The 26,188-nt window shown below is 41.3% G+C and overlaps 1 protein-coding gene across 2 annotated transcripts in view; it reads right to left on the reverse strand.

The window, feature by feature from the left end:
• Window positions 1–26,188, reverse strand: part of Ap3b1 (adaptor related protein complex 3 subunit beta 1) — a 221,708-nt gene that overhangs the window by 144,518 nt on the left and 51,002 nt on the right. For both annotated transcript variants that reach the window (XM_028871654.2, XM_028871655.1), the window contains exons 4-7: window positions 25,459–25,554; window positions 24,743–24,903; window positions 22,585–22,651; window positions 7,121–7,303 (exon numbers count right to left, since the gene is read on the reverse strand). In XM_028871654.2, the coding sequence (XP_028727487.1) occupies window positions 7,121–7,303; window positions 22,585–22,651; window positions 24,743–24,903; window positions 25,459–25,554 (507 nt within the window). The remainder of the gene's footprint in view (window positions 1–7,120; window positions 7,304–22,584; window positions 22,652–24,742; window positions 24,904–25,458; window positions 25,555–26,188) is intronic.

Genomic DNA, 26,188 nt, shown 5'->3' on the forward strand with positions numbered 1-26,188 from the left:
ATGCAAATAAACGAAATTAAAAATCTCTTCTGGCCCCGAAGAAGCTTATTGTATATGATGTGTTCATTTAAAATGTCTGACAAAAGTATGCCCATCAGCTCATCTCAAAAACTATTTCTAAAAATTTTCAGTTCCCAAAAGCTAACATTTTACTACCCTTCGAGAATATGAACATAAACAGGGCTTTGGAAAGAGCTCAGGGGGTAACTTGCAGTACAAACACGAAGGCCTGAGTTTGAATCCTCCGCAGCCCTGACAAAAGCCTGTGGGCGGACCGCGCGTGCTCACTGGCCGGGGGCCTACCTCCAGGTTCAGTCAGAAAGCCCAGCGCAGTGAAATGGCTGCTGACAGAGCAGGAGCCTCAAGTCTTTTTTCTGGTCTACACATGCATCATGTGCATGCACACACTCAAAGTCAAGGGAAAACGGGATGTTTCTCTTTGGAAACCATATTTAATTATAGATATCATCTAATTGAGTACCACAGACTAGGGTCTCAGAGATTAGCTTTGACAGGAAACCAATAAGCAAACACAAACCATATTCAAGTCAACAGGTAATGTAAAATAAAGAAAAGAATGATGGCCCTGAATATCAGATAACTGTTTCTAGGTCTACCTTTTCTAAACAGTATGCTTAGGTGAACTAACTGCTGAAACATGTATGCCTCAGTATCTTTATCTGTAAATGGATATGAAAATTCTGACTGCCGGACATGGTGGTTTGAATGAGAATGGCCCCCCAGGCACAAATGTTTGAAATCTTGAGCCCCAGTTGGTGGAACTGTTTGGGAAGGACTAGGAGGTGTGGTCTTGTTGGAGGTGTTATCACTGCGGGTGGGCTTTGAGGTTACAAAAAGCCCAGTCATTCCGTTAGCTCTCTCTGCCTCATGCTGTGTCTCAAGACTTGAGCTCTCAGCTACTGCTCCAGCAGGAGCCTGCCTGTGGCCACGCCCCTGCTATGATGGCCATGGACTCTGACCTTCAGAAACTGCTAGCCCACAATAAACTTTCTTCTATAAGTTGCCTCAGTCAGGGTCCGTCCACTCTCGAGTACCAACTTCTGTCTTAGTTACCTTTCTCATGACCAGGCCACCTATCCACTAACAAGAAAGCACAGCAAAATGATTCATTAGAGTATCATGTGTCACATTTTCTCTTAATACAAGGGAGGGAAAGTGAAATCCCCGCTGTAACTCCTAGTTGCTATGTTAAGTTGGTGACGCGGCGTTCCCACTGGGGTATCCTTACTTCACGGTAAAGTGCCCTTGACTGAAGGAACGTGGTCTCGGCACGGCACTCCTGGCAGGGATTTCTGTCTACATGGAGACCGCTGCCCACGGACGAGAGTGAGCGAGGTGCTCAGAGCATGTTATCCGTCCCCATCCCCCTCCCCCCCAGAAGGCAGTCTCCCACCACACCACTCGGTCCTCATGTGAAGCCCTGCTCCACTGTGTGGTCTACTCTGTGATAACCTTAGTTACTATAAAAACACTGAAAACAACTTCTGAAACGAAAAGCAGATACAGAGCTGCAATGTCTCCGCTTCTTTCAAACGTGGCTAAACTGCATTTATGAGCGTTAGTCTTACAACTCCCTTTTTTATTTTTAATTATGTGTGTGGGGATACGTCTGTGTGTGGATATGGGCACGTGACCACAGGTGCCTGCACTGGGTCCCCTTGGAGCTGGAATTCCAGGCAGCTGTGAGCCACCAGATGTGCTAGGCAAGGGTCCTCTCTGAGAGCAGTGCTCTTAACCACTGAGCTGTCTCCAGCTCCCAATCTAACAACTTTTACACTAGATCAACCACAGGCAGTCCTAAGGAGACAGAAGCCTCCAGGAGTACAAATGCCTGAGCCTCACTCCAAGCATCTGCAGCAATCAGAACAAGACAGACTCAGTGGGTCCAAGGAGTGTGGTGTGGACCTGGCCCAAGTGCTGACCATTCCAAGGGTCACTTTGTACAAAGAGCCTCGTTATGATTGCTAGTTCTGAAACTACAGCCAGGACTGACTACATCTTTCTCTCCCAAAGCTTTACAATAGTTTACACACTATTAAGAAAACACACAGACACAATCCTAATATCCTAAGCATGTTGAATTAAACAAGATGCGCAAATAGAACTTAATCAGACTCATTTTTCCATGGATTGAGGTAAACTGACAGCATCTTACATTAATAAGTAAAGTTAAATGTTTATCCATAGTAAAACTGTAACTCCTAGCATAACTGAAATTAAATAGTTACCAACAATTGCCTCTCCAGGGTCAACCAAGAGGTTAATGTGGAAAAACAAAAACATTATTTTTTATTTTACACTACGTTATAAGTACTTCTGTAACTTAAAAAAAAGAATATTATTTAAACTCGTGAAAATTACAAATCTATCTAAATGATTTCATTTCTTCCTTTCCATTTCCTTTCCTCTGTCTCAAAGGAAACCATAAGCGAGCTGCCCCGAGAAGTCAAACCCTCAGCTTCAACACCCTGATCCCCACCTGCGCACACGCAAAGCGCCCATCCAGCACATTTGCCCATGTGTACGACACACAAGTTGTCCACCCACACCCCCCATGCCCACAGCTGGTCTCCTGGCTGTGCTGCAGCAGCGCAAGGCAGAGCTGCACATCTGGAAATCACTGCATGGTCTGGAGCCACAGGCCCTGTGTCTGACAATCACTGCACAGTCTGGAACCACAGGCCCTCTGTCTGACAATCACTGCACAGTCTAGAACCACAGGCCCTGTGTCTGACAATCACTGCAGTCTGGAACCACAGGCCCTGTGTCTGACAATCACCGCACAGTCTGGAACCACAGGCCCTGTGTCTGACAATCACTGCACAGTCAGGAGCCACAGGCCCTGTGTCTGACAATCACTGCAGTCTGGAACCACAGGCCCTGTGTCTGACAATCACTGCACGGTCTGGAACCACAGACCCTGTGTCTGACAATCACTGCAGTCTGGAACCACAGGCCCTGTGTCTGACAATCACTGCACCCCTCGACATCACTGCAGTCTGGAACCACAGGCCCTGTGTCTGACAATCACTGCAGTCTGGAACCACAGGCCCTGTGTCTGACAATCACTGCAGTCTGGAACCACAGGCCCTGTGTCTGACAATCACTGCACAGTCTGGAACCACAGGCCCTGTGTCTGACAATCACTGCAGTCTGGAACCACAGGCCCTGTGTCTGACAATCACTGGCAGTCTGGAAGCCACAGGCCCTGTGTCTGACAATCACTGCAGTCTGGAACCACAGCCCTGTGTCTGACAATCACTGCACAGTCTGGAACCACAGGCCTGTGTCTGACAATCACTGCAGTCTGGAACCACAGGCCCTGTGTCTGACAATCAACTGCACAGTCTGGAACCACAGGCCCTGTGTCTGACAATCACTGCAGTCTGGAACCACAGGCCCTGTGTCTAACAATCACTGCACAGTCTGGAACCACAGGCCCTGTGTCTAACAATCACTGCACAGGTCTGGAACCACAGGCCCTGTGTCTGACAATCACTGCAGTCTGGAACCACAGGCCCTGTGCCTGACAATCACTGCAGTCTGGAACCACAGGCCCTGTGTCTGACAATCACTGCAGTCTGGAACCACAGGCCCTGTGTCTGACAATCACTGCAGTCTGGAACCAGTGGCCCTGTGTCTGACAATCACTGCACAGTCTGGAACCACAGGCCCTGTGTCTGACAATCACTGCAGTCTGGAGCCACAGGCCCTGTGTCTGACAATCACTGCAGTCTGGAACCACAGGCCCTGTGTCTGACAATCACTGCACAGTCTGGAACCACAGGCCCTGTGTCTGACAATCACTGCACAGTCTGGAACCACAGGCCCTGTGTCTGACAATCACTGCAGTCTGGAACCAGTGGCCCTGTGTCTGACAATCACTGCACAGTCTGGAACCACAGGCCCTGTGTCTGACAATCACTGCAGTCTGGAGCCACAGGCCCTGTGTCTGACAATCACTGCAGTCTGGAACCACAGGCCCTGTGTCTGACAATCACTGCACAGTCTGGAACCACAGGCCCTGTGTCTGACAATCACTGCAGTCTGGAACCACAGGCCCTGTGTCTGACAATCACTGCACAGTCTGGAACCACAGGCCCTGTGTCTGACAATCACTGCAGTCTGGAACCACAGGCCCTGTGTCTAACAATCACTGCACAGTCTGGAACCACAGGCCCTGTGTCTAACAATCACTGCACGGTCTGGAACCACAGGCCCTGTGTCTGACAATCACTGCAGTCTGGAACCACAGGCCCTGTGCCTGACAATCACTGCAGTCTGGAACCAGTGGCCCTGTGTCTGACAATCACTGCAGTCTGGAACCACAGGCCCTGTGTCTGACAATCACTGCAGTCTGGAACCAGTGGCCCTGTGTCTGACAATCACTGCAGTCTGGAACCACAGGCCCTGTGTCTGACAATCACTGCACAGTCTGGAACCACAGGCCCTGTGTCTGACAATCACTGCACAGTCTGGAACCACAGGCCCTGTGTCTGACAATCACTGCACAGTCTGGAACCACAGGCCCTGTGTCTGACAATCACTACACAGTATGGAGCCACAGGCCCTGTGTTCACATCACGATCAGACGGATGAGTGACGAAGAAGTGATATGGTCCAATTCCAGTATGCTGGGACAGTGGCCAGACCTCCTTCTGACAGGAACTTACATGCATGGAACTAACATGAAAAAACACAAGACAAAATGCAGCCCCTTCCTCTCCAATTACATAACAAAAGCAGAAACACACATGTAAATGTAGAATTTAACCTGTCTTTGCTTTTGTATATGGTTTTACTAACTTCATCTAAAATAAGATGAAATAAAACTCAGAGTGAAAGATGAGCTACAAAACTCTAGTACATATCTTTAGAAGACTCACGTATACTCAGCTCCAGTTTCTATCCACAAACAAGACAAAAGCTCACTTCTAGACAAGTGCTGGAATGAATAACGTGCAAACATAATAAAAATGTCAAGTGATACAACACTGGTTAAAAAACCCAACATGAACTCTGTGCTTCCACACGGGGAGAAAATGTCCAATCAGCTCCCCAGCAGGGGCTGCCTGAACAAACAGCAAACACGATCACTGAGGCCGGCATCCAATGGCTGTGGGATTGTCATCATGCACACGCAGCTTCATTTAGTAAAACAGCCTTGCAAACTCAACTCTGGTCAATAATAAATCTAATTTTGTAAGGTACAAGTGTATACTAATAGCAAAAGTTCTTCCATCTGAGTCATATGTAGCATAAGTTATTTTTTAACATATTGTAAAAAATGCAACCACTTTACTTACAATGAAGCTAAGGGGCTCCACAAGGAGACCTCGTCTCAAAAACATGTCAAACTTCAATCACGGAAGGGGCTGAGAGGACACGGTTCATCTTCCTTATGTGCAAGCCCGGGGTTCAATACACAATACTTTCGGCATGTGCAAGCCCTAGGTTCAATACACAGTACTCCCCAAAGCAATCAGAAAGAAAGAAAAAACCAAACTGAGATGTAGCATTCAAGGAGATAAAGACATAGAGAAATGTTTTAAATCTTTTTAATACTAAAAAAACAAGTCAATGCAGAAAAATTTATGAAATGTTTTATACTTATTTGTAAGCTTGATATGTCACTTAAAATCTATCATGAGGCCAGGCAGTGGTGGCGCACGCCTTTAATCCCCAGCACTTGGTAGACAGAGCCAAGCGGATCTCTGTGAATTCGAGGCCAGCCTGGACTCATAGAGCAAGATCCAGGACAGGCACCAAAGCTACACAGAGAAACCCTGTCTAAAAAAATAAATAAATAAAACAAAACAAAATCTCTTATGAGAATATTCCCACTTTGTGGAATTTCATTAACATATTCCTCTCATATTAATATTGTTTTTAATTTGAAAAAGCAAGATGTTCTAAACACTATACGGTTAGTCGGGACAAGCTCACAACTGACTTCTCAAGTTTCTAATATTGGGGTTGGGGGAATGGCTCCTCAGCTAAGAGTGTGCCTGCTGCTGCTCCAGGGCTCCTGAGCCTGGCTCCCAGCACCTACACAGGGTGACTCGCCTGAACCTTCAGCTCTAGGGGATCCATGCCCTCTCCTGACCACTCAATGACCACACACACGTGCACATCCGCACATTGTGAAAACACATGCATGCACACACACACACATTTGTGCACATACATATGCAAACATGCAAGCACATTGTAAACCCCCCTTGCATGCACACACATATGCACACATGTACATGTGCACAAACACTCGAGCATACATTCATGAACATGCATGCACATACATGCACACATATACACGTGCATACACGTGCACACGTAAGTATACACACACACGCACACATACACAGAAATATAAAAAATACTGCATTAAAAATAAGATGTCAAAAGGTGAATGTGCTGTTACAGTACAGCTTAGGATTTCCCTTAACAAGTTTGAAATTTACATGTGAGCCTGCATAGAAGAGTGAATGAGCTCTATTACCAACTAGCAAAACAATTAAAATTTCTAATTTTCTGTTTAAAGAACATGATAAATTTCTAATATTAACCTGCCAAAGAAACTGAACTCATTTCATAGGCTCTTTTCTTACTGACTTCACACACTTTGGGTGAGTACAAACGAAAATAAGCGTATTTTGGAAGTACAAAGCTGTAGGAAAGAAGTTTAAAAGCCCGGCAGTATTTTGTGTATAAAGTCTAGGAATCAGTCACCCCAAGTGTAAATTCATGGTGCAGGGGCACATTACCCACTTTAGTAAAACTGCTACATAAATGAATGGGGCTCAAAAATGTAAAATCAACTACAAATAATTAAAAAAAAAAAAAAAAAAAACAGGGCTTGATAAGGCCCCATGAGCCTGTGTCCTAACGGGGACCTCTGACCAGATATCACACCAAAGATCACACAGTGTGTCTTTAAATGGGAATCGGTTGGTGTCAAAACAATTGACAATCAGCAAAATGAGTCCCCTCTAGAAGGCAGATTTCTATTACTTCCCTACTCTTCACTGGTTGCACAGTCTGTAAAAGTTCATCTACCCCCTTAGTACGCTTCATAAGCAGGAGGCCAATCAGCACTCACCTCTCTCCAAGGGCTGACAAACTGTGTCCGAGCATATCGAGTTAGCATGTGGATTATGACAACCTGCCCCCACTCCTCGACATCGACCAGGAGGTTACAAAGCTTGCGGTAATTCCTGTGGATCAGATCGATTCTATCCGGGCACACCTCTTCAAAAGCCATCACCACACTGCCAGCCACCAGCTGAGAAGAGAGAAATAGTAACTCATTAAATACACTCTCACCATCCAAGATCGGATCGGGTATTCCAGCAGCATAGTCATGTTATGACCATAAGATCAAAAGGTTTAGTCATTCAGTTACAATGAGTACTAAAAAAAGTACCCTTTTCTTGAAGAATACCTTTAAAACCTATAATTAGTATGGAAAACAAATCTTCTTCTGAACAGAGATAAATCCAGTTTATTTTAGTTTATCAAGTTAAATTCTAATAATTGTTTGTACATGTGTTAAATATTAATAACTCAGTTTCAGTTTTTTTGTCTTTTGTGGGTTTTTTTGTTGCTGTTGTTGTTGTTGTTGTTGTTGTTGTTGTTTGGTTTTTGGAGACAAGGTTTCTCTGTGTAACAGCTCTGGCTGTCCTGGAACCCGCTTTGTAGACCAGGCTGGCCTCAAACTCACAGAGATCCGCCTGCCTCTGCCTCCTGAGATTAAAGGCGTGTACAACCATCACCCAACTTAAACTATAAAGATGCTTTCTTAGCTTGTAACAACATTCAGAGAGAGACTCGCGACAATAACAAAGATGGCAGGGCCAGTTTCAAGTGAAAACAGCAGGGACCCAACAATGCGTTTCCATTAGAAAGTACACAAAGAACTGTGTGTTTAATGCAAAAACACCTCCAAATCTCACACATTTTAGTCCATTTGTTTTTACCAATATAATTTATTTTCAAAGAAAATACAGTGACTGAAATGTTAGTATATCATGAATAAAAATTGGAATAATGTATTGCCAAAAGGGGACAGCTTTCCCCGAGACTAATTGATGATATCATAAATGTGGACTTCTGAATTGTCATGCTCTTACAAATCTTGGGTGAAACTAAGATTCTTTCAACATAAAGGTATAAGGCAAGCAGAATATTTAATATACAAATTCTTCTACATGTGTACCATATATACATGCAGTTAGCCAACAGTGTAATACTGTTTTGAAAAGACAAATTAATATCATATTCTTTCTAAACACTAGGGATTTTCCTTTTAGTATCTAAAATTTCCCACATGACTAAAAATAAACAATTAAACAGAAATATCACTTATTGAAATGGTACTTTTGGAAAAATATTAGCTATAACGATATTCATATTTTGAGTGTTTGTCCCTCTACTTGGTTACCATTTAGTTTATTAATATGCAACCAACAACACAATTGAAAGAAAACAGCTCAGAATATAGACTTGCTATTATGCTAAACAAGTTTCAAGTCCTGTGGGGATTTTATGAATTACCAATCAGTATAAACGTGAAGCTGCATTTATTGACTCCAGCCCTACCCATGTACTGGTGCCTGCTGGTCCCAGCATGTATTCACCTCAATCGAAAAGCAAAGAATTGATTATTTGTGTGAGCTAAATAAAAATGTATTATACATCTAATTTCCTATTTGCTGTTGATATGGAAAGCAAGTTAAATGCATGTTTTCAAATCCTCATTTTCATATCTTCTACATCAATTAGTCTTCAAATATATTCAAAGCAACTTACAACCTGTGATTATGAGATTAAAATTAACAATTTAAAAATCTCTTAAAATAACCAAGTTTAAAACATCAAACTATAGAATAAATTACTATTTATGAGTTGTAAACATCTATATATACTGTATTTACAAATCAGCAATTACTATCATTATTATAAATAATAATTGTTAAGAAAAACTACAAAAATGAGGTATTTCTTAGACTAATCTATGAGACTAAACTCATTTTAAATTTTTAAATAATTTTCATTTTTAAATGCTATATAAAATCAAGGATATTTTTAAACCCAGAAAGTATTTTATTCCAAATGATTAGATACCAAACAATGAAATGGAAAATCAGCTCCTGCAGGATGTTAAATTTATCAAGCCGCAACAACATGTATGCAACTGTAGGGCACTAAAATACCCAAGACATTCCAGGAAGGAGAGAAAATAATCATTTAAGCACAAATAAGGCTTAAGGAAACACTAAAAATAGGAAGGATGTGAAAAGAGCAGCATCATAAAATAACATTGGCCATTTTAGATGCTCACTTCAATGTATAGTTTGTTTGTTTGTTTGTTTGTTTGTTTTAAACAGTCTCAGCTTTTGATAAACACTAGTAGAAGAATTGATCAGTTGGGTCTATTAAATGTTCACTATCCATAAAACATTCAGAATTAAAATAGAATGATCTAATCAAATTTTGAAACCAAAAATATTGGTTTCCAAAAAACAAACAGTTACTCTCCATCCCCCTGTGTCAACAGCAGCTCTTCACACAGTGGGAATAAATCACTCCGACGAACCGCACTGAGCTCATCAGATCTAGACGCAGCTTTCCATTTATGTATTTTTTATATTAAAGCAATAAACGTGGTTCATTTATCTCCCCTTGGTTGCCACGTCTTTCTGTGCTGTTGCTATGAACTTCAGCCATTAGCTGTGCTCCAAGGTAAACTACATGAACCATCAACAAAAGTGACATCCCATCTATGGAGTTCATATTTTCTCTAGATTATCTATGCTAGTTGACAAGCTGGTAATGAAAAAAATCACACTAAGCAAATGGTTCCTCTAATAACAATAAATTTTCTATAAAATTATGAAGGGTACAAAACGTTTCCTTGCATCTATTTTGTCATGAATTCTAATTAACGTTACAAAAATCTGAGTGCTGGGTCATCACAAGAAGTGCATCACAGTGTGATTGATAAGATGGTATAAGTTAGCCAATGCTGCCAAGATTTCCTCCCTTAAATTAATGGCCATCCAACCTGCTCTAATCATACAGCCCAAATGATATTCCCCTTCTTATTTCAATTTTCTTGAGGCATGGAAAATAAGAAAGATCAGTCATTTATCTTCTAATAGCTGGATAATAGATCTATCACAATAAAACATCTGCACAAACTCGGGGGTGGGCTTTCTTCTTTCCCCAGAACAGCGAGGCTTTGGCCAGCATTAAATCAATAACTTAGAAAACGGTATCTTCCCCCTACGATTTAGCCAGAAGCCATCCACCTATTCATTAAGCGGTCTATAGTTAAAATTAAGGAAATTTTGAGTCATCAAAAATACATCAACAACTCAGCTTTTCAGGAAGCATTAATGCAATTTATCTTCCTCAGAAATTTAAACGCTATTGACAGGATTTCTTTGAAATTGACTTGAAACAAACAAACAAAAACAAAAGCACAAAAAATAAGGACCACCATGCCTTTGAGGCATTCTAACTATCTGGTTCCATGTTTTCAATGCTCAACAAATATGAATTTCTACATTCCAAAGAAAAATAAAAAGTGTTATAGATTTAAGGAAGCATTTATAATAGAACCTTTGGAAAGGTTTATAGTAAAGTGTATTGTGCTAAGCACACAACGCAGATGAAAGTGTTGTGAATCCAGGAAGATATAACCAAAATTACAATAAAAAATACTGTTTCCACTGACTGGAGATGACAAATATATAGGCAAAATGTTCCCTTCTAATTCCAACTTTTGCACGTGAGAGCTTTCCAAATGTCTCTATAAACACAAAGACACCTTCAAACAACAGTGACCTAAAAGGCACTGCCATGCTTGTCCGGCTGCTACCAGAACTGTGTGCCTGTATCCAAAGAGATTTCTTTTTAGGGAACAACTACCTCCTTGTCTTTTTGAGCCATGTGCTTCTCACACACTAAAAGACCTTGGAGATCGAAATATGAAAACCCTCCCTGGGCTAAGAAAAGCAACAGAAGGCACCTCCCCTAATCAACAGAGCTCAAAGAACACACAAGTCTTAAAAACACTGACATCTTTCACATCCCATACTTTCAGTAACATAAAACCATCAATACAACGGTCCCCCACATCGTGCCAGTGAATAAACTCCTCAAAATGAGAAAATAATTACATTGGATCATTTGATTGGAAAAATTTTTAAATTTATGTAATTTGTGATTCTGTAATTTTTAAAAAATGTATTCTTTCACAACTGCACACATATACACTGTAGTCTGATAATATACTCCCCATCGTCCTCTCTCACCTTCCAAACCCCTTCTCCCCAACAAGTCCCACCCAGATTTTCATGAGATTTTCTGGGGGAGTTTTTGTGATTTTTTTTTAATTAATTTTAGTATCAATGTTAACATTATCAGTATTGGGAAAATGTGCCTGTCTTCTCTCAATGAGTATTACACATAACCAATGAAACAAATTAGTAAATATAGATATATGAATATATATAAAACATGTATATAAGATATAATAGAGATATATACATAGAGACAGATAGATATAATGTATGGATATAAAAATATCTTTTTAATCTTTCCACAGTAGAATATAATTACACAAAGGAGGAATAATCAATGAATATTCTTAAAAGACTACTTAATACTTAAATACTGGTTAGCCAAGTTAATGGTACCTAGACAAAGTTGAATTCAAATCTCTTAATCTAAATCCTCAAAAAAAAAAAGAAAAAGAAAAAGAAAAAAGGAATCGGGCTGTGTGAAGATTTAGCCACTGTAAGAGGCTTGCCTTTGAGCATAAGGGTTTGGGTTCAGTCCCCAAACTCTCATAAGAAAACCCATGCGTGGTGGCACATGACTGTAACCCCAGGGTGGGAAGGTAGAGACAGGAGGATCCCTAGGGCCCCTAGCCAGTCAATCTAGGTGCTTGGTGGGCTCAGGACAGCAAGAAATCTTGTCTCAAAAACAAAGTGAGAAGGAAAACCTGCTTGTTAAAATGAATGTCCCAAATCCCAGAAAGTTCTTCCTAAAAGCAGTGACTATGAAGAGAAAAAAAACCCAAATAGTATCAGATATCAAACTACTATCACTAATAATACAATAAATAATGTAAGAATTAACCATTAAATATCAAATACCTACTAAAGATATCTATTCAATGTTTTTTCCTTATTTTGGAAATAAACAGTTAGGAACCAAAAGCTGGCAATCAAATTTACAAGAAATTATGTCCATTACACTCCTGTGAGCCATCTTCTTTTTAGTTAGAATATTGCTAACACTTTGTGCTGTGAAGACAGGTGAAGAGTCTGCATGTATAGTGATTTAAACTCAAAACAACTTCATGGATTAGAGGCTATAAACCATACAAAGACATAGGGAACATAAAACATTTGATTCTCATACCTGAGACTATAGTTCAGACCCAGGATACAAGATGCAGCCAGGCAGCATGGTGTGACCCTAGCACATGGGAGATGGAGGAGGAGGTCAGCAGGTAAAGACAAGGGGGTTACAGCAAGTTCAAGGCCAGCTGGTCTACAGAGTAAGTCTGTGGCCAGCCAAGGAGCCAAGGGAATGTTCCAAAGAAACAACACAGCACAACAACAAAAGGCCAGGGGAGGAACAGATGTCCTATGTGGAAACATGTGTGTACACAGGGGAGGAACAGATGTCCTATGTGGAAACATGTATGTACACAGGGGAGGAACAGATGTCCTATGTGGAAACATGTATGTACACAGGGAGGAACAGATGTCCTATGTGGAAACATGTGTGTACACAGGGGAGGAACAGATGTCCTATGTGGAAACATGTGTGTACATAGGGGAGGAACAGATGTCCTATGTGGAAAAAAAAAAAAAAAAAAAAAAAAAAAAAAAAAAAAAAAAAAAAAAAAAAAAAAAAAAAAAAAAAAAACATGTATGTAAATAGGGGAGGAACAGATGTCCTATGTGGAAAAAAAAAAAAAAAAAAAAAAAAAAAAAAGTATGTAAAAAAAAAAAAAAAAAAGAAACAGATGTCATGTAAAAAAAAAAAAAAAAAAAAAAAAAAAAAAAAAAAATGTATGTAAATAGGGGAGGAACAGATGTCCTATGTGGAAACATGTATGTAAATAGAGGGAGGACAGATGTCTATGTGGAAACATGCGTGTAACAAACAATAGGGAAAAAAGATGTAAAAGGAGAACAGATGTCCTATGTGGAAACGGTGTGTACACAGGGGAGGAACAGATGTCCTTGTGAAACATGTGTGTACACAGGGAGGAACAGATGTCCTGATGTGGAACATGTGTGTACACAGGAGGAACAGATGTCTATGTGGAAACATGTATGTAAAGAGGGGAGGAACAGATGTCCTATGTGGAACATGGTGTAAACAGGGGAGGAACAGATGTTCTATGTGGAAACATATGTAAATAGGGAGGAACAGATGTCCTATGTGGAAACATGCGTGTACACAGGGGAGGAACAGATGTCCTATGTGGAAACATACCGGGAGGAACAGATGTCCTATGTGGAAACATGGTGTACATATGTCCTATGTGGAAACAGGTGTCCACGGGAGGAACAGAATGTTGGAAACATGTATGTAAATAGGGAGGAACAGATGTCCTATGTGGAAACATGCATGTACACAGGGGAGGAACAGATGTCCTATGTGGAAACATGCGTGTACACAGGGGAGGAACAGATGTCCTATGTGGAAACATGTGTGGGGGGGTTGTGGAAACAGGTGTACAAGGGGAGGAACAGATGTCCTATGTGGAAACATGTATGTAAATAGGGGAGGAACAGATGTCCTATGTGGAAACATGCGTGTACACAGGGGAGGAACAAATGTCCTATGTGGAAACATGCGTGTACACAGGGGAGGAACAGATGTCCTATGTGGAAACATGCGTGTACACAGGGGAGGAACAGATGTCCTAAGTGGAAACATGCGTGTACACAGGGGAGGAACAGATGTCCTATGTGGAAACATGCGTGTACACAGGGGAGGAACAGATGTCCTATGTGGAAACATTGTGTACATAGGGGAGGAACAGATGTCCTATGTGGAAACATGCGTGTACACAGGGGAGGAACAGATGTCCTATGTGGAAACATGTATGTAAACAGGGGAGGAACAGATGTCATATGTGGAAACATGTATGTAAATAGGCGAGGAACAGATGTCCTATGTGGAAACATGCGTGTACACAGGGGAGGAACAGATGTCCTATGTGGAAACATGCGTGTACACAGGGGAGGAACAGATGTCCTATGTGGAAACATGTGTGTACATAGGGGAGGAACAGATGTCCTATGTGGAAACATGTGTGTACACAGGGGAGGAACAGATGTCCTATGTGGAAACATGTGTGTACTTAGGGGAGGAACAGATGTTCTATGTGGAAACATGTATGTAAATAGGGGAGGAACAGATGTCCTATGTGGAAACATGCATGTACACAGGGGAGGAACAGATGTTCTATGTGGAAACATATATGTAAATAGGGGAGGAACAGATGTCCTATGTGGAAACATGTGTGTACTTAGGGGAGGAACAGATGTCCTAAGTGCAAACATGTATGTAAATAGGGGAGGAACAAATGTCCTATGTGGAAACATGAATGTAAACAGGGGAGGAACAGATGTCATATGTGGAAACATGTGTGTACATAGGGGAGGAACAGATGTCCTATGTGGAAACATGTATGTAAATAGGGGAGGAACAGATGTTCTATGTGGAAAAATGCGTGTACACAGGGGAGGAACAGATGTCCTATGTGGAAACATGCGTGTACACAGGGGAGGAACAGATGTCCTATGTGGAAACATGCGTGTACACAGGGGAGAAACAGATGTCCTATGTGGAAACATGCATGTACACAGGGGAGGAACAGATATCCTATGTGGAAACATGTGTGTACACAGGGGAGGAACAGATGTCCTATGTGGAAACATGCGTGTACACAGGGGAGGAACAGATGTCCTATGTGGAAACATGTGTGTACACAGGGGAGGAACAGATGTCCTATGTGGAAACATGCGTGTACACAGGGGAGGAACAGATGTCCTATGTGGAAACATGCGTGTACACAGGGGAGGAACAGATGTCCTTATGTGGAAACATGTGTGTACACAGGGGAGGAACAGATGTCCTATGTGGAAACATGTGTGTACACAGGGGAGGAACAGATGTCCTATGTGGAAACATGTATGTAAATAGGGGAGGTACAGATGTTCTATGTGGAAACATGTATGTAAATAGGGGAGGAACAGATGTCCTATGTGGAAACATGCGTGTACACAGGGGAGGAACAGATGTCCTATGTGGAAACATGTATGTAAACAGGGGAGGAACAGATGTCCTATGTGGAAACATGTGTGTACACAGGGGAGAAACAGATGTCCTATGTGGAAACATGCGTGTACATAGGGGAGGAACAGATGTCCTATGTGGAAACATGTATGTAAATAGGGGAGGAACAGATGTCCTATGTGGAAACATGCGTGTACATAGGGGAGTAACAGATGTCCTATGTGGAAACATGCGTGTACACAGGAAAGGAACAGATGTCCTATGTGGAAACATGCGTGTACACAGAAAAGGAACAAATGTCCTATGTGGAAACATGCGTGTACACAGGGGAGGAACAGATGTCCTATGTGGAAACATGTATGTAAATAGGGGAGGAACAGATGTCCTATGTGGAAACATGTATGTAAATAGGCGAGGAACAGATGTTCTATGTGGAAACATGTATGTAAACAGGGGAGGAACAGATGTCCTATGTGGAAACATGCGTGTACACAGGGGAGGAACAGATGTCCTATGTGGAAACATGCGTGTACACAGGGGAGGAACAGATGTCCTATGTGGAAACATGTGTGTACATAGGGGAGGAACAGATGTCCTATGTGGAAACATGTATGTAAATAGGGGAGGAACAGATGTCCTATGTGGAAACATGCGTGTACACAGGAAAGGAACAGATGTCCTATGTGGAAACATGCGTGTACACAGGGGAGGAACAGATGTCCTATGTGGAAACATGCGTGTACACAGGGGAAGAACAGATGTTCTATGTGGAAACATGTGTGTACATAGGGGAGGAACAGATGTCCTATGTGGAAACATGTATGTAAATAGGGGAGGAACAAATGTCCTATGTGGAAACATGTATGTAAACAGGGGAGGAACAGATGTTCTATGTGGAAACATGTATGTAAATAGGGGAGGAACAGATGTTCTATGTGGAAACATGTATGTAAATAGGGGAGGAACAGATGTCCCATGTGGAAAAATGCATGTACACAGGGGAGGAACAAATGTCCTATGTGGAAACATGCGTGTACACAGGGGAGGAACAGATGTCCTATGTGGAAACATGCGTGTACACAGGGGAGGAACAGATGTCCTATGTGGAAACATGCGTGTACACAGGGGAGGAACAGATGTCCTATGTGGAAACATGCGTGTACACAGGGGAGGAACAGATGTCCTATGTGGAAACATGCGTGTACACAGGGGAGGAACAGATGTCCTATGTGGAAACATGTGTGTACACAGGGGAGGAACAGATGTCCTATGTGGAAACATGCGTGTACACAGGGGAGGAACAGATGTCCTAGGGGAAACATGCGTGTACACAGGGGAGGAACAGATGTCCTATGTGGAAACATGTGTGTACAAAGGGGAGGAACAGATGTCCTATGTGGAAACATGCGTGTACACAGGGGAGGAACAGATGTCCTATGTGGAAACATGCGTGTACACAGGGGAGGAACAGATGTCCTATGTGGAAACATGTGTGTACAAAGGGGAGGAACAGATGTCCTATGTGGAAACATGTGTGTACACAGGGGAGGAACAGATGTCCTATGTGGAAACATGCGTGTACACAGGGGAGGAACAGATGTTCTATGGGGAAACATGTATGTAAATAGGAGAGAAACAGATGTCCTATGTGGAAACATACATGTACACAGGGGAGGAACAGATGCCCTATGTGGAAACATGCGTGTACACAGGGGAAGAACAGATGCTCTATCTGGAAAGATACGTGTACATGTAACACGAATTGCTAAATGGTCTATTTATAAAAAATCCAAAGCCTGATAATGGGGTAAATGCTAAAAGATCAGAGAGACAAAGGAACAAGCCACCTCTTACCTCTAAGACTCCTCAGCCTGAAAAGCTTTCCTCAACCTAAAGGCTTTAGTTCCTGTCTCCTCACGCCTTATATGCCTTTCTCCGCCCACTTATATCATTTCCTGTCTCAACTTTCCTAGTGCTAGGATTAATGGCATGTGACTCCCAAGTATTGAGATTGAAGGTGTGTGCCACCACTGCCTCGCTCTGTTTTCTCTCCTAAACTAAATCAATCTCATGTAATGCAGGGTGGCTTTGAAATCACAGAGATCCAGATGGATCTCTGCCTCCCGAGTGCTAGGATTAAAGGTGTGTGCCACCACTGCCTGACCTCTATGGTTAATCTAGCAGCTTGCTCTGTTCTCTGATCTTCAGGCAAATTTTATTAAGGTACACAATATATCACCACATTTCCCCTTTTTTCTCTAATAAAAGAAGGTTATAACTAATATAAGAAAAACTATAAAATAAGTATATACAGTCAAGAATTACATTAACAATGTCCAGTCCATAAACATTTGACAAATTCAGAAAAAAATACTCTTTTATCTATCCTATTTTCGTGAATCCAAAGTTTTGTACCTAATTCACTTTCTATCCTAACTTGTATTACCAACTAAAAACTATCTTTTGATGTCTTTCAAACTTATACACTTTACACCACTTTAGTGAGTTTCTTTTCTGAAACTGTTAACAAGGAAAACTATAACTGTCTAATCTTCAACTCCCTCAGAGACCTGAGAAGGAAATAATATTACCTAGTAAAAAGGAAGTGCAAACAAGCGACTTCCAAAAAATGTGAGAAATGACAGAAACAGCTGGCTGCCTGGACAGTCACCCAAGTTTCCTCTGCAATGTTGGGGCATCCATCTTCAGCCTACAGGCTTAGCATATCTCACAGACTCATCTGTGAAGCAGGATATTCTAAAGGGCTGTCCTACTTTGTCTTGGCAAGGATCGACAGTCCTTTCTTTTGTGCCCCCTTATCCTTTGGACAGCATACTGTCAGCAGTGGAGGCAAGAGCATTTTCTTGCCCAGTGGTTAACTTCTGCCACAAAGAAAGAAAACTCCATAAGGAGCTTCTTCAATGCCCATCATCTTCTCTGAAGTATATTAGTGATGCCAGGAGCAGACATGTCTCATGGTCATAAAAAAAAAAAATCTGTTATTAAAACATCTTAAAAGTCATATTCTATAGATCTCTGAAGTGTTTGAAGATGACCTGTCTATCTAAAATATATCTTTGTTTGACCTTAAAAACATACCTAATATGACTACAAGTTTGATTGTAATAACTAACTACTAACTTGCATTACTTTATATCCTAATTAGTTGGTAATAATAACTTTCAAGGACTAGCAAATTACATTACATTGTTAAATGAACTATATAGGTATAATACATTGAACAAGAGCAGAAATGTATGTATAGTATGTTCTAACAAAACTAATCTCAAATTTGCATCAATATACAAAATTTGTATACAAGATACAAAAATCCAATCCAATGTAAAATATTTAAAACTAGTAGTTGCCTTTTAAAAGTAGATTCCATAATATATCTTTTTATCTTATATCTATACTCTTATTTTTTCTTTACAGAGTAGATTCAATAATCTACCTTTTATCTTATCTATATCCTCTTTTTTTCAGAGTAAATTCAATAATTTACCCTTTTATAATATCATTTCTATATATATTTTTGGAGTGGATTCAATAATCTTTTTTATCCTATATCTCTACATAATACATTTCTATATCATATCCCCCTTTCTTCTTTTAGAAAGAGATCAACTATGATCAATAACAATCTTCAACCAACCCCTAAACAAAGACAAACATTCATAATACATTTTTTGGAAATATGGGCATAGTTTTCTAGGCTACTTCCTGATGATCAGGGCACTGGTAATCTTACGGGGATATAAAGAAAATTTAGGATTATGGTCAAATCCGGATTGGAGTACTCTATGAGACTGGATCATCTCAGCTAGCTATCTTGATATTATCCTGAGCAGTTTGTAGTCTAAAGCCAATCTTTGGGTGGTGTTTGCCAGCTTAATAGTGTTATATTGTCCAGATAGAATCATTGTTGTAGGATCGCATCTTATTTTTGGAAACTTCAAAGTTGCTGTTTGGTGTGGACATGGTTCACTGCAGAATATCTTTTTCTTAGGACAAGTTTTCTAGACAATTTGTCCTTTTTCTTCAGATGTCTCATTTGTCCAGTAGTCTTCAGATTCCTTAGCCTTCATTTTCCTGAAAGACAAAAACAAAACCCTTCCCCAACTCTAACACTGGGGAGTTTCCAAATCTAATCTTTATCAGTTTTGATTTATGGTTTCTCCTGAATTTTTGTTTTCTTTTCTTTTTCTTTTCTTTTCTTTTCTTTTTTTTTGGGGGGGGGTGTTTTATTTTCTAAAGCTGTTCTATCATCCAGAGCAGTATTTTTTTTTTTTTTTTTTTTACAACAGGCATTAGATGGTTCTTTAATTGCTCTGGGAAGAAGTTTCTTCCATGGTGACAGGAAAGCACAGAACCAAATTTGACATGGGAACTGGGAGAGGCCCCTCAGGGTGTTTCCTGATGGCAAAGGCAAAGGATCACCTTTACTGTCCCTTGCTGACCTACATTCATTAGTCCAATGTCTGCCTTTGCCACACCTTCTGCACAATCCAGAAGGGAGGGCGTTCTGTTGGGATTATACCTTGAGAAAACATTATTTCTAGGAACTCGCTGTTTACAGTCCCATTTAGGTGACCTTCTTTCCTGAAATGGAAACATCTGACATTACTACTTTTCTTCAAAGCTGGAAATGACCTCTCCTATCCAAGCATCATCACTGTCCTGAGAGTCAATATTTATTGTATCTCGACACTTTATAGCACCACGTGTACATATGGAAGTTTTGTTTTTAGTACAGCCTCCAAACCCTCCCCTCCTCCGCCCTCCCATTTTGTTCTGTTTTTCCATGGCAGGGTCTTATAATGTAGCTGTCCTGGAACTGACTGTAGACCAGGCTGACCTTGAGCTCACAGAGATTCACCTGCTTCAACCTCCCTAGTACTGGGATTAAAGGCATGTGCCATTACACCCAGCTACCTCCAAATTTCTTTAAATTTATGATGGAGCAGAACTAATAGTAAACTACATGTAAATTCAGGTACTGCTTCTTCTAAACCTTACCATTCTCCACAGTATTTAGCAACTTTCCTATAGACACAAGAAAGTACGTATTTTTAAAACTATTATTAAGTTATCTGAGTATTGATAACAGGCTTTATCTCTGGATCCCTGATGCAAACAACATGCATGTCATAGAGCAGACAAAAAGAAGCAGGACTTCTCTCAGTTTACTTAGTGAGTCTGTCTATATTTGATCCCTCCTACATATCAACTATGCATAGAAAATATAATGAAGATTTCTAATACGTTCTACACTGAAGAAGTTTAGATGGCTGAGGAATGAAATCCAATAATTGCCATTTTTGACTCTGACAGCATAATGATACTGTCAAGAACATAGAAAGTAAAGGATATGAAGTATTTACTAAAACGTTCATTTAGTGCAACCAAGCCGTAAGGGAGGAATGAAAAACACAAGACAGAAAAACAAGTGAAAACGCAGCTAAAAATTCAACTAATTTGACTAACATAGCACTAAGTATAAACAAATCAATTATTCCAATCAAACGGCAGTTACTGTCAGATTTAATTAAGAGTCAAAAGGCATCTATATATGCTACCTATAGAAGGTAACTAGATTGAAAAAAACAATTTGGCCGGGCAGTGGTGGCACACGCCTTTAATCCCAGCACTCAGGAGGCAGTGGCAGGTGGATCTCTGTGAGTTCAGGGCCAGCCCAGTCTACAGATCAAGTTCTAGGACAGCCAGGAATACACACGTGTCTCAAAAAAAAAAAAAAAAAAAACCCAAAAATATACAATTGGAAAATGAAAGTGTGAAAACAATCATAAATTAGACTGATTATACATAAAACAAGACACATTATTAAAGATTAAAACAGACATTTTATAAATCATAAGATAAAATTATTATAAATGTATGTATCGATATCAGAGCTCCTAAGTACACATGGCAAACACTGACAGAACCAAAGAGAAATTCCAACACCCCCTTTTCAACACAAACAACAGGCAGGGGCCTGCAAATGGCTCAGTGGGTAGAAGCCTCCCACTAAGACCATGACCTCAGTTCTAACCCAGAACCCACGTGATGCAAACAGGGAACCAGATCTGCAAGCAGTCCTCTGACTGCCACACATATACATACGTATGCACACATACAAAGTAAGTAAGTACAATTAACAGGCATCAAGGAGCCAGTGACTGCTATGTTAGGGACCTGCTGGATGACAGCAGTCCATGTTCCCTAGCATGACCTACGATCACTTCCAAGTAGTTTTGAGTTGCAAAAAGTGGGTACAGAAGCCCTAATACACCAGCAGTACAATGCCTCCAGCCACCTGTTCACACACCCGCAGGTTACATCTACTCCTAAGTCTTGTTAACTGCCAATGCACACCTAAATTGAGCACGGAAAAGGGATACATGTGGATACACACTTTCTCAAAAGACTACTTGTTTTAATTGGAAAAATAACTCTTAGAAAAAAAAAAAATGAGCCTTCTTCAATTATAAAATTTTCTTAGGGAGCCGGGTAGTGGTGAACGCCTTTAATCCCAGCATTCCAGAGGTAGAGGCAAGTGGATCACAAGTGAATTCAAGGCCAGCCTGGTCTACAGAGTAAGTTCCAGGATAGCCAAGGCTACACAGAGAAACCCTATCTCAAAAAATTAAAATTTGGGGGGAAGAAACATTTTAAGAATTGTTTTAATATTTTAGGAAATGTGCAGAAGCTGGGCATCTTAGAGCATGTCTGTAACCCTAGCACTTGAGAAGCTGCAGTCAAACTGCTATGAAGCAGAGGTTAATCTGGTAGAAAGAGTGAGCTCCAGGTTGGCCCGGGCTGTCTGAGACCCTGTCTTAAGACCCAGCAGCAAGAACAAAGGGAAAAAGAACGTTTGTGATACTAAAGGCCCCTCTCTGTTGTTCAATAGGTCTGTAATACCTGGTTTGTTTGGGGTTGGGAATTTTGCTGTTGTTGTTAAGACAGTCTCACACTGCCCTGGGTAACCTAGAACTCACAATGTACACCAGGCTGGCTTCAAGCTCACAGAGATTGCCTGCCTCTCTGTCCCAAGTGTTGGGATTAAAGGGGTACACCAATATGCCCAGCTTTAATATTTTAGACATGAACTTAATTAATTTAATTATAGCATACTATAGAATCAATAAAAATAATTCTAGTGAATTTACCATGGTAAATCATAGTAAAATAAAACACAATTCAGTAACATCAAAAGACAATACTCACAGTGCTCTTATCTTTCAGAAGCTTCTCAATGACTTCAATTAACATTTCCTTCTGCTCTGGATCAAGACTAAAATGTTAAAAATAGATAAATAAGTTGCGTGCATTTATTGCCCTTCATTCTAACATCCAATGACACCCATCACTTCAAGAATGCTGAGGTTGGCCGGGCGGTGGTGGTACATACTTTAGTCCCAGCACTCGGGAGGCAGAAGTAGGTGGATCTCTGTGAGTTCAAGGCCAACCTGGTCTACAGAGCGAGTTCCAGGACAGCCAGGGCTACACAGAGAAACCCTGTCTCTAAAACCAAAACAACACAACACAAAACAAGAAGGAACGCCAAGGTGTCCCAAGAGAACAGTGAGGTCTCCAGACACCGACATCTTAGTAAGACGGGGCGGGTCTTCCAGCCCGAGTCACCTCTCCTCTCTACTGCGGCTCATGCTAGCTAAACCAGGTATCCATGACTTCCACAGCCAGCTGGAGAACTGTAAGGAAGTAGCTGAGGAAGTGCCTGATTGAAATTCCCTTTTCTGTCTCAAGGGAAAAAGGGAAAGGCAGTAAATGTTTTTAACTATTGTTGTATAACTGCCAAACACAAAAAGAGCACTTCTAAATAAAACCTCATTACCTTAGCCTGCTAATGGAGACACGCCGCAGGACGAAGTTGTCATCTAAACTGAGGGGGAAAGGGAGCCAGACTATGAAACCATCCGGCAGAGAGGAGAGACAGCAGTGCTAAGGACCGTCATGAGGGGACAGAGAGTGGACAGTGAGCTGCCACCTGGCCACCAGGCGCACTTGTAAGCCATTACTGCGACTTTACATTTCTTTTTAAAAGTTTTATTGCACGTATTTATTTAGGGGGGAGGGTTTCCACATATGTGTGGCGGTCACAAAACAATGGATTATTTGGCACATGGGTCATTTCTACCTTAAGAGTGTGAATGCTGTTCACAATCCACACATCTGCTGATTTCCTGCATCCCACATGTTTGACACGACACTGAGAGCACACCGGACACAAGTGTAGCTTGCAGACAGACGGCAGGAAGCAGCCCACACTGTGACACATAACTCGCTCTAGACAGTACCTTTCCCCCAGAGATGAAGGTATTATATGATATTTGCTAAAAATGGCGACAGCATAATACTAAGAAATCACTGAATCGGGGGAGAGAGATGGCTCAGCAGTTAAGGACACTGGTTGCTCTTCCGAGGGACCCAAGCTCTATCCCTAGCACCCACACAGTAGCTCACAACCATCTAACTCTAGTCCCAGGGGACCCAATGCCCTCTTCTGGCCTCCGTAGGCATTGCATGCAGCCAGTGCACAGAGATATATGCAGGCAAAAAACCCATACACATAAAAATAAAGGTTTAAAAAAATGTTGGACACTATATAAAGACTCTGACTAAAAAAAAAAATCACTACAAAAAAAAGAATGTAATAAAATAGCTCTATCCAAGAATCACAGTCCACAGAGTGAAGGGCAGAAACAAAGATGAGTTGTAAGCAAAACACATGAAATTCTACTCTATAGTGAAGAAGGGAATCTCCCCATGCCCGCCTGTTTCATGTACGGAGTGTGTGGTTGCATGCACCTGTACATACACATTTGGAGGCCAGAGGAGGACGCTGGTGTCTTCTTCAATGGTTCTATGCCTTACTGTCTTGAGGCAAGGTGTCCCAGTGAACCAGACGCTCACCATGCTGGCGAGGCTGGCCGGCAGCCAGCTCACGGGATCTACCCTCTCCCTACCCACCACACTGTGTTTGCAGACACAGCAAGCTTTGTCAGCCCTGGGTGCTGGGATTTGTGCTTGTGCATTCATGTTTCACACCCACCGAGCCGTCTCCCAGCCCCTCTGTTTCCTGACAACACATACATACATGCGCATGTCTAAGACACACTATACAAATGAGAATTCAAACTCTGATTAAAGCTATGGAACCTAGAAGTAAATAGAGGCCCTAGTACACTCAGAAGTAAAAGTCCTCATAGGGTCTCTATAACCAACACAAAAGCAAAGACAGGTAAAGATTATTTATAAGGGGGAAAAAAACACAGCCAAATTCCTTTACTTATAAGGATGGGCTAGAAAGTACCTCTGGCTTACAACAGTCTATCTAGCCTACTGTGAGCAACAAAGCACCTACCTATACAACTTCTGTATAGCATGGGCTGCATTCTTCCTGACGTATGGTGACAGGTCAGCCGAAGCCTCCTTAATAGCCAGCATCATGATAGGCACAATAATTGGCACTCTAATACTGGACAGAACTCTCAAGGCACTTGCACGGATTAGTTGATTTGGGTCCTAAAACAGAGTGAAAACAGTCATCACATTTTCAAGTTTAGACTTTCAAACACATCTGTACAATACAGTTAGCAAGTGTTACAGCACTAATCAACACAGAAGAGCCTTTGAAAACAGGCAATGGTGTCTGAAAACAGGTAAAAACAGGAAAAGCAAATGTGTCTTTTTCTGAATAGTGCTTTAAAGAAAGGTGGGTACAATTCTAGCTGGCTACTTATTTCCTAAATGCACTAGACTTTTAATCTTTCGTAGTAAAATGCACCATAATGTAAACGTGTTCTTTACAAATGTCCCACTGCCTTCTCTGCACTTTCAACAACTAGTACAATGAGGAGCAGTCCTTCATCTGAGACGACGATAAAAGGGACAGAAACAGAAGCCGTAACTTCTGGGGCAAGCTTCCACGTGGGGACACAGAGATCCTTTTCTAAGGCCACTGAGTCTGCGCTCTGGGAGGCCTTTAACTCCTGCAGCCACAGCGAGGCAGGGTAGTAGACTACTGCCCTGCACTGTGCAGACACCTTGGAGCTATCCACCTGCTCGCTCATCATTTACCTTCAAAGCTCGCTGGAAAGTGCTAATGGACAGGAGCGCCAGGTCCTGCTGTTCCTCAGCATATCGGACGAGGTAAACATATACCAACTTCTTGATCTATTTGGAGGGGAAAAAAAAGTCATTCACTCCTACCAGGATGAAAATTTAAAGCTCAATATTTTATAAACCAAAATCCATTCTCAATTTTCCTCAAGTAAGTAATGGGATCTGGTCACAGCTTAGTCTGTAAAGCAGATGCTATTTTTTGTGATAATGAAAGCAAACAAAAAAGCTTGTGAAGTAAGCATTTTTATAATCCAATCCATAGCAGTAACATCCTGTCAATGTATCGCTTTCTTTCACATCGAGTTTAATCTCTGAGAAAAAAAAAATTTGTATGATATCAAAATATGAACTGGCAAAAAAATTTTAAATCAAAGATACATGTTAACAGCACAGGCCCTCATCATCTGGTATTCACGCTTACATTTCTCCATCTATCAAACAGGCCCAACTCCTTCAATGGTAGCAGTCACATTCCAATGTATATTACATGATGTTTTCATCTTAATAACGATAATATGTGAAAATAATACCAATTTAATGTAATAACAATTCCAAAGAGACTAGACTGGTCAGTGTTCTGGAAAAATCTTTAAAGACAACGTGAGGAGGAGGTGGCGGCAGCAGAGGAGGAGGAGAAGGAAGAGGAGGAGAAGGTGGTGGCGGTGGCAGTAGTGGTGGTGGATGA

This window comes from Peromyscus leucopus, chromosome 11 (genome assembly GCF_004664715.2).
Source record: "Peromyscus leucopus breed LL Stock chromosome 11, UCI_PerLeu_2.1, whole genome shotgun sequence".
Taxonomy (NCBI): Eukaryota; Metazoa; Chordata; class Mammalia; order Rodentia; family Cricetidae; genus Peromyscus; species Peromyscus leucopus.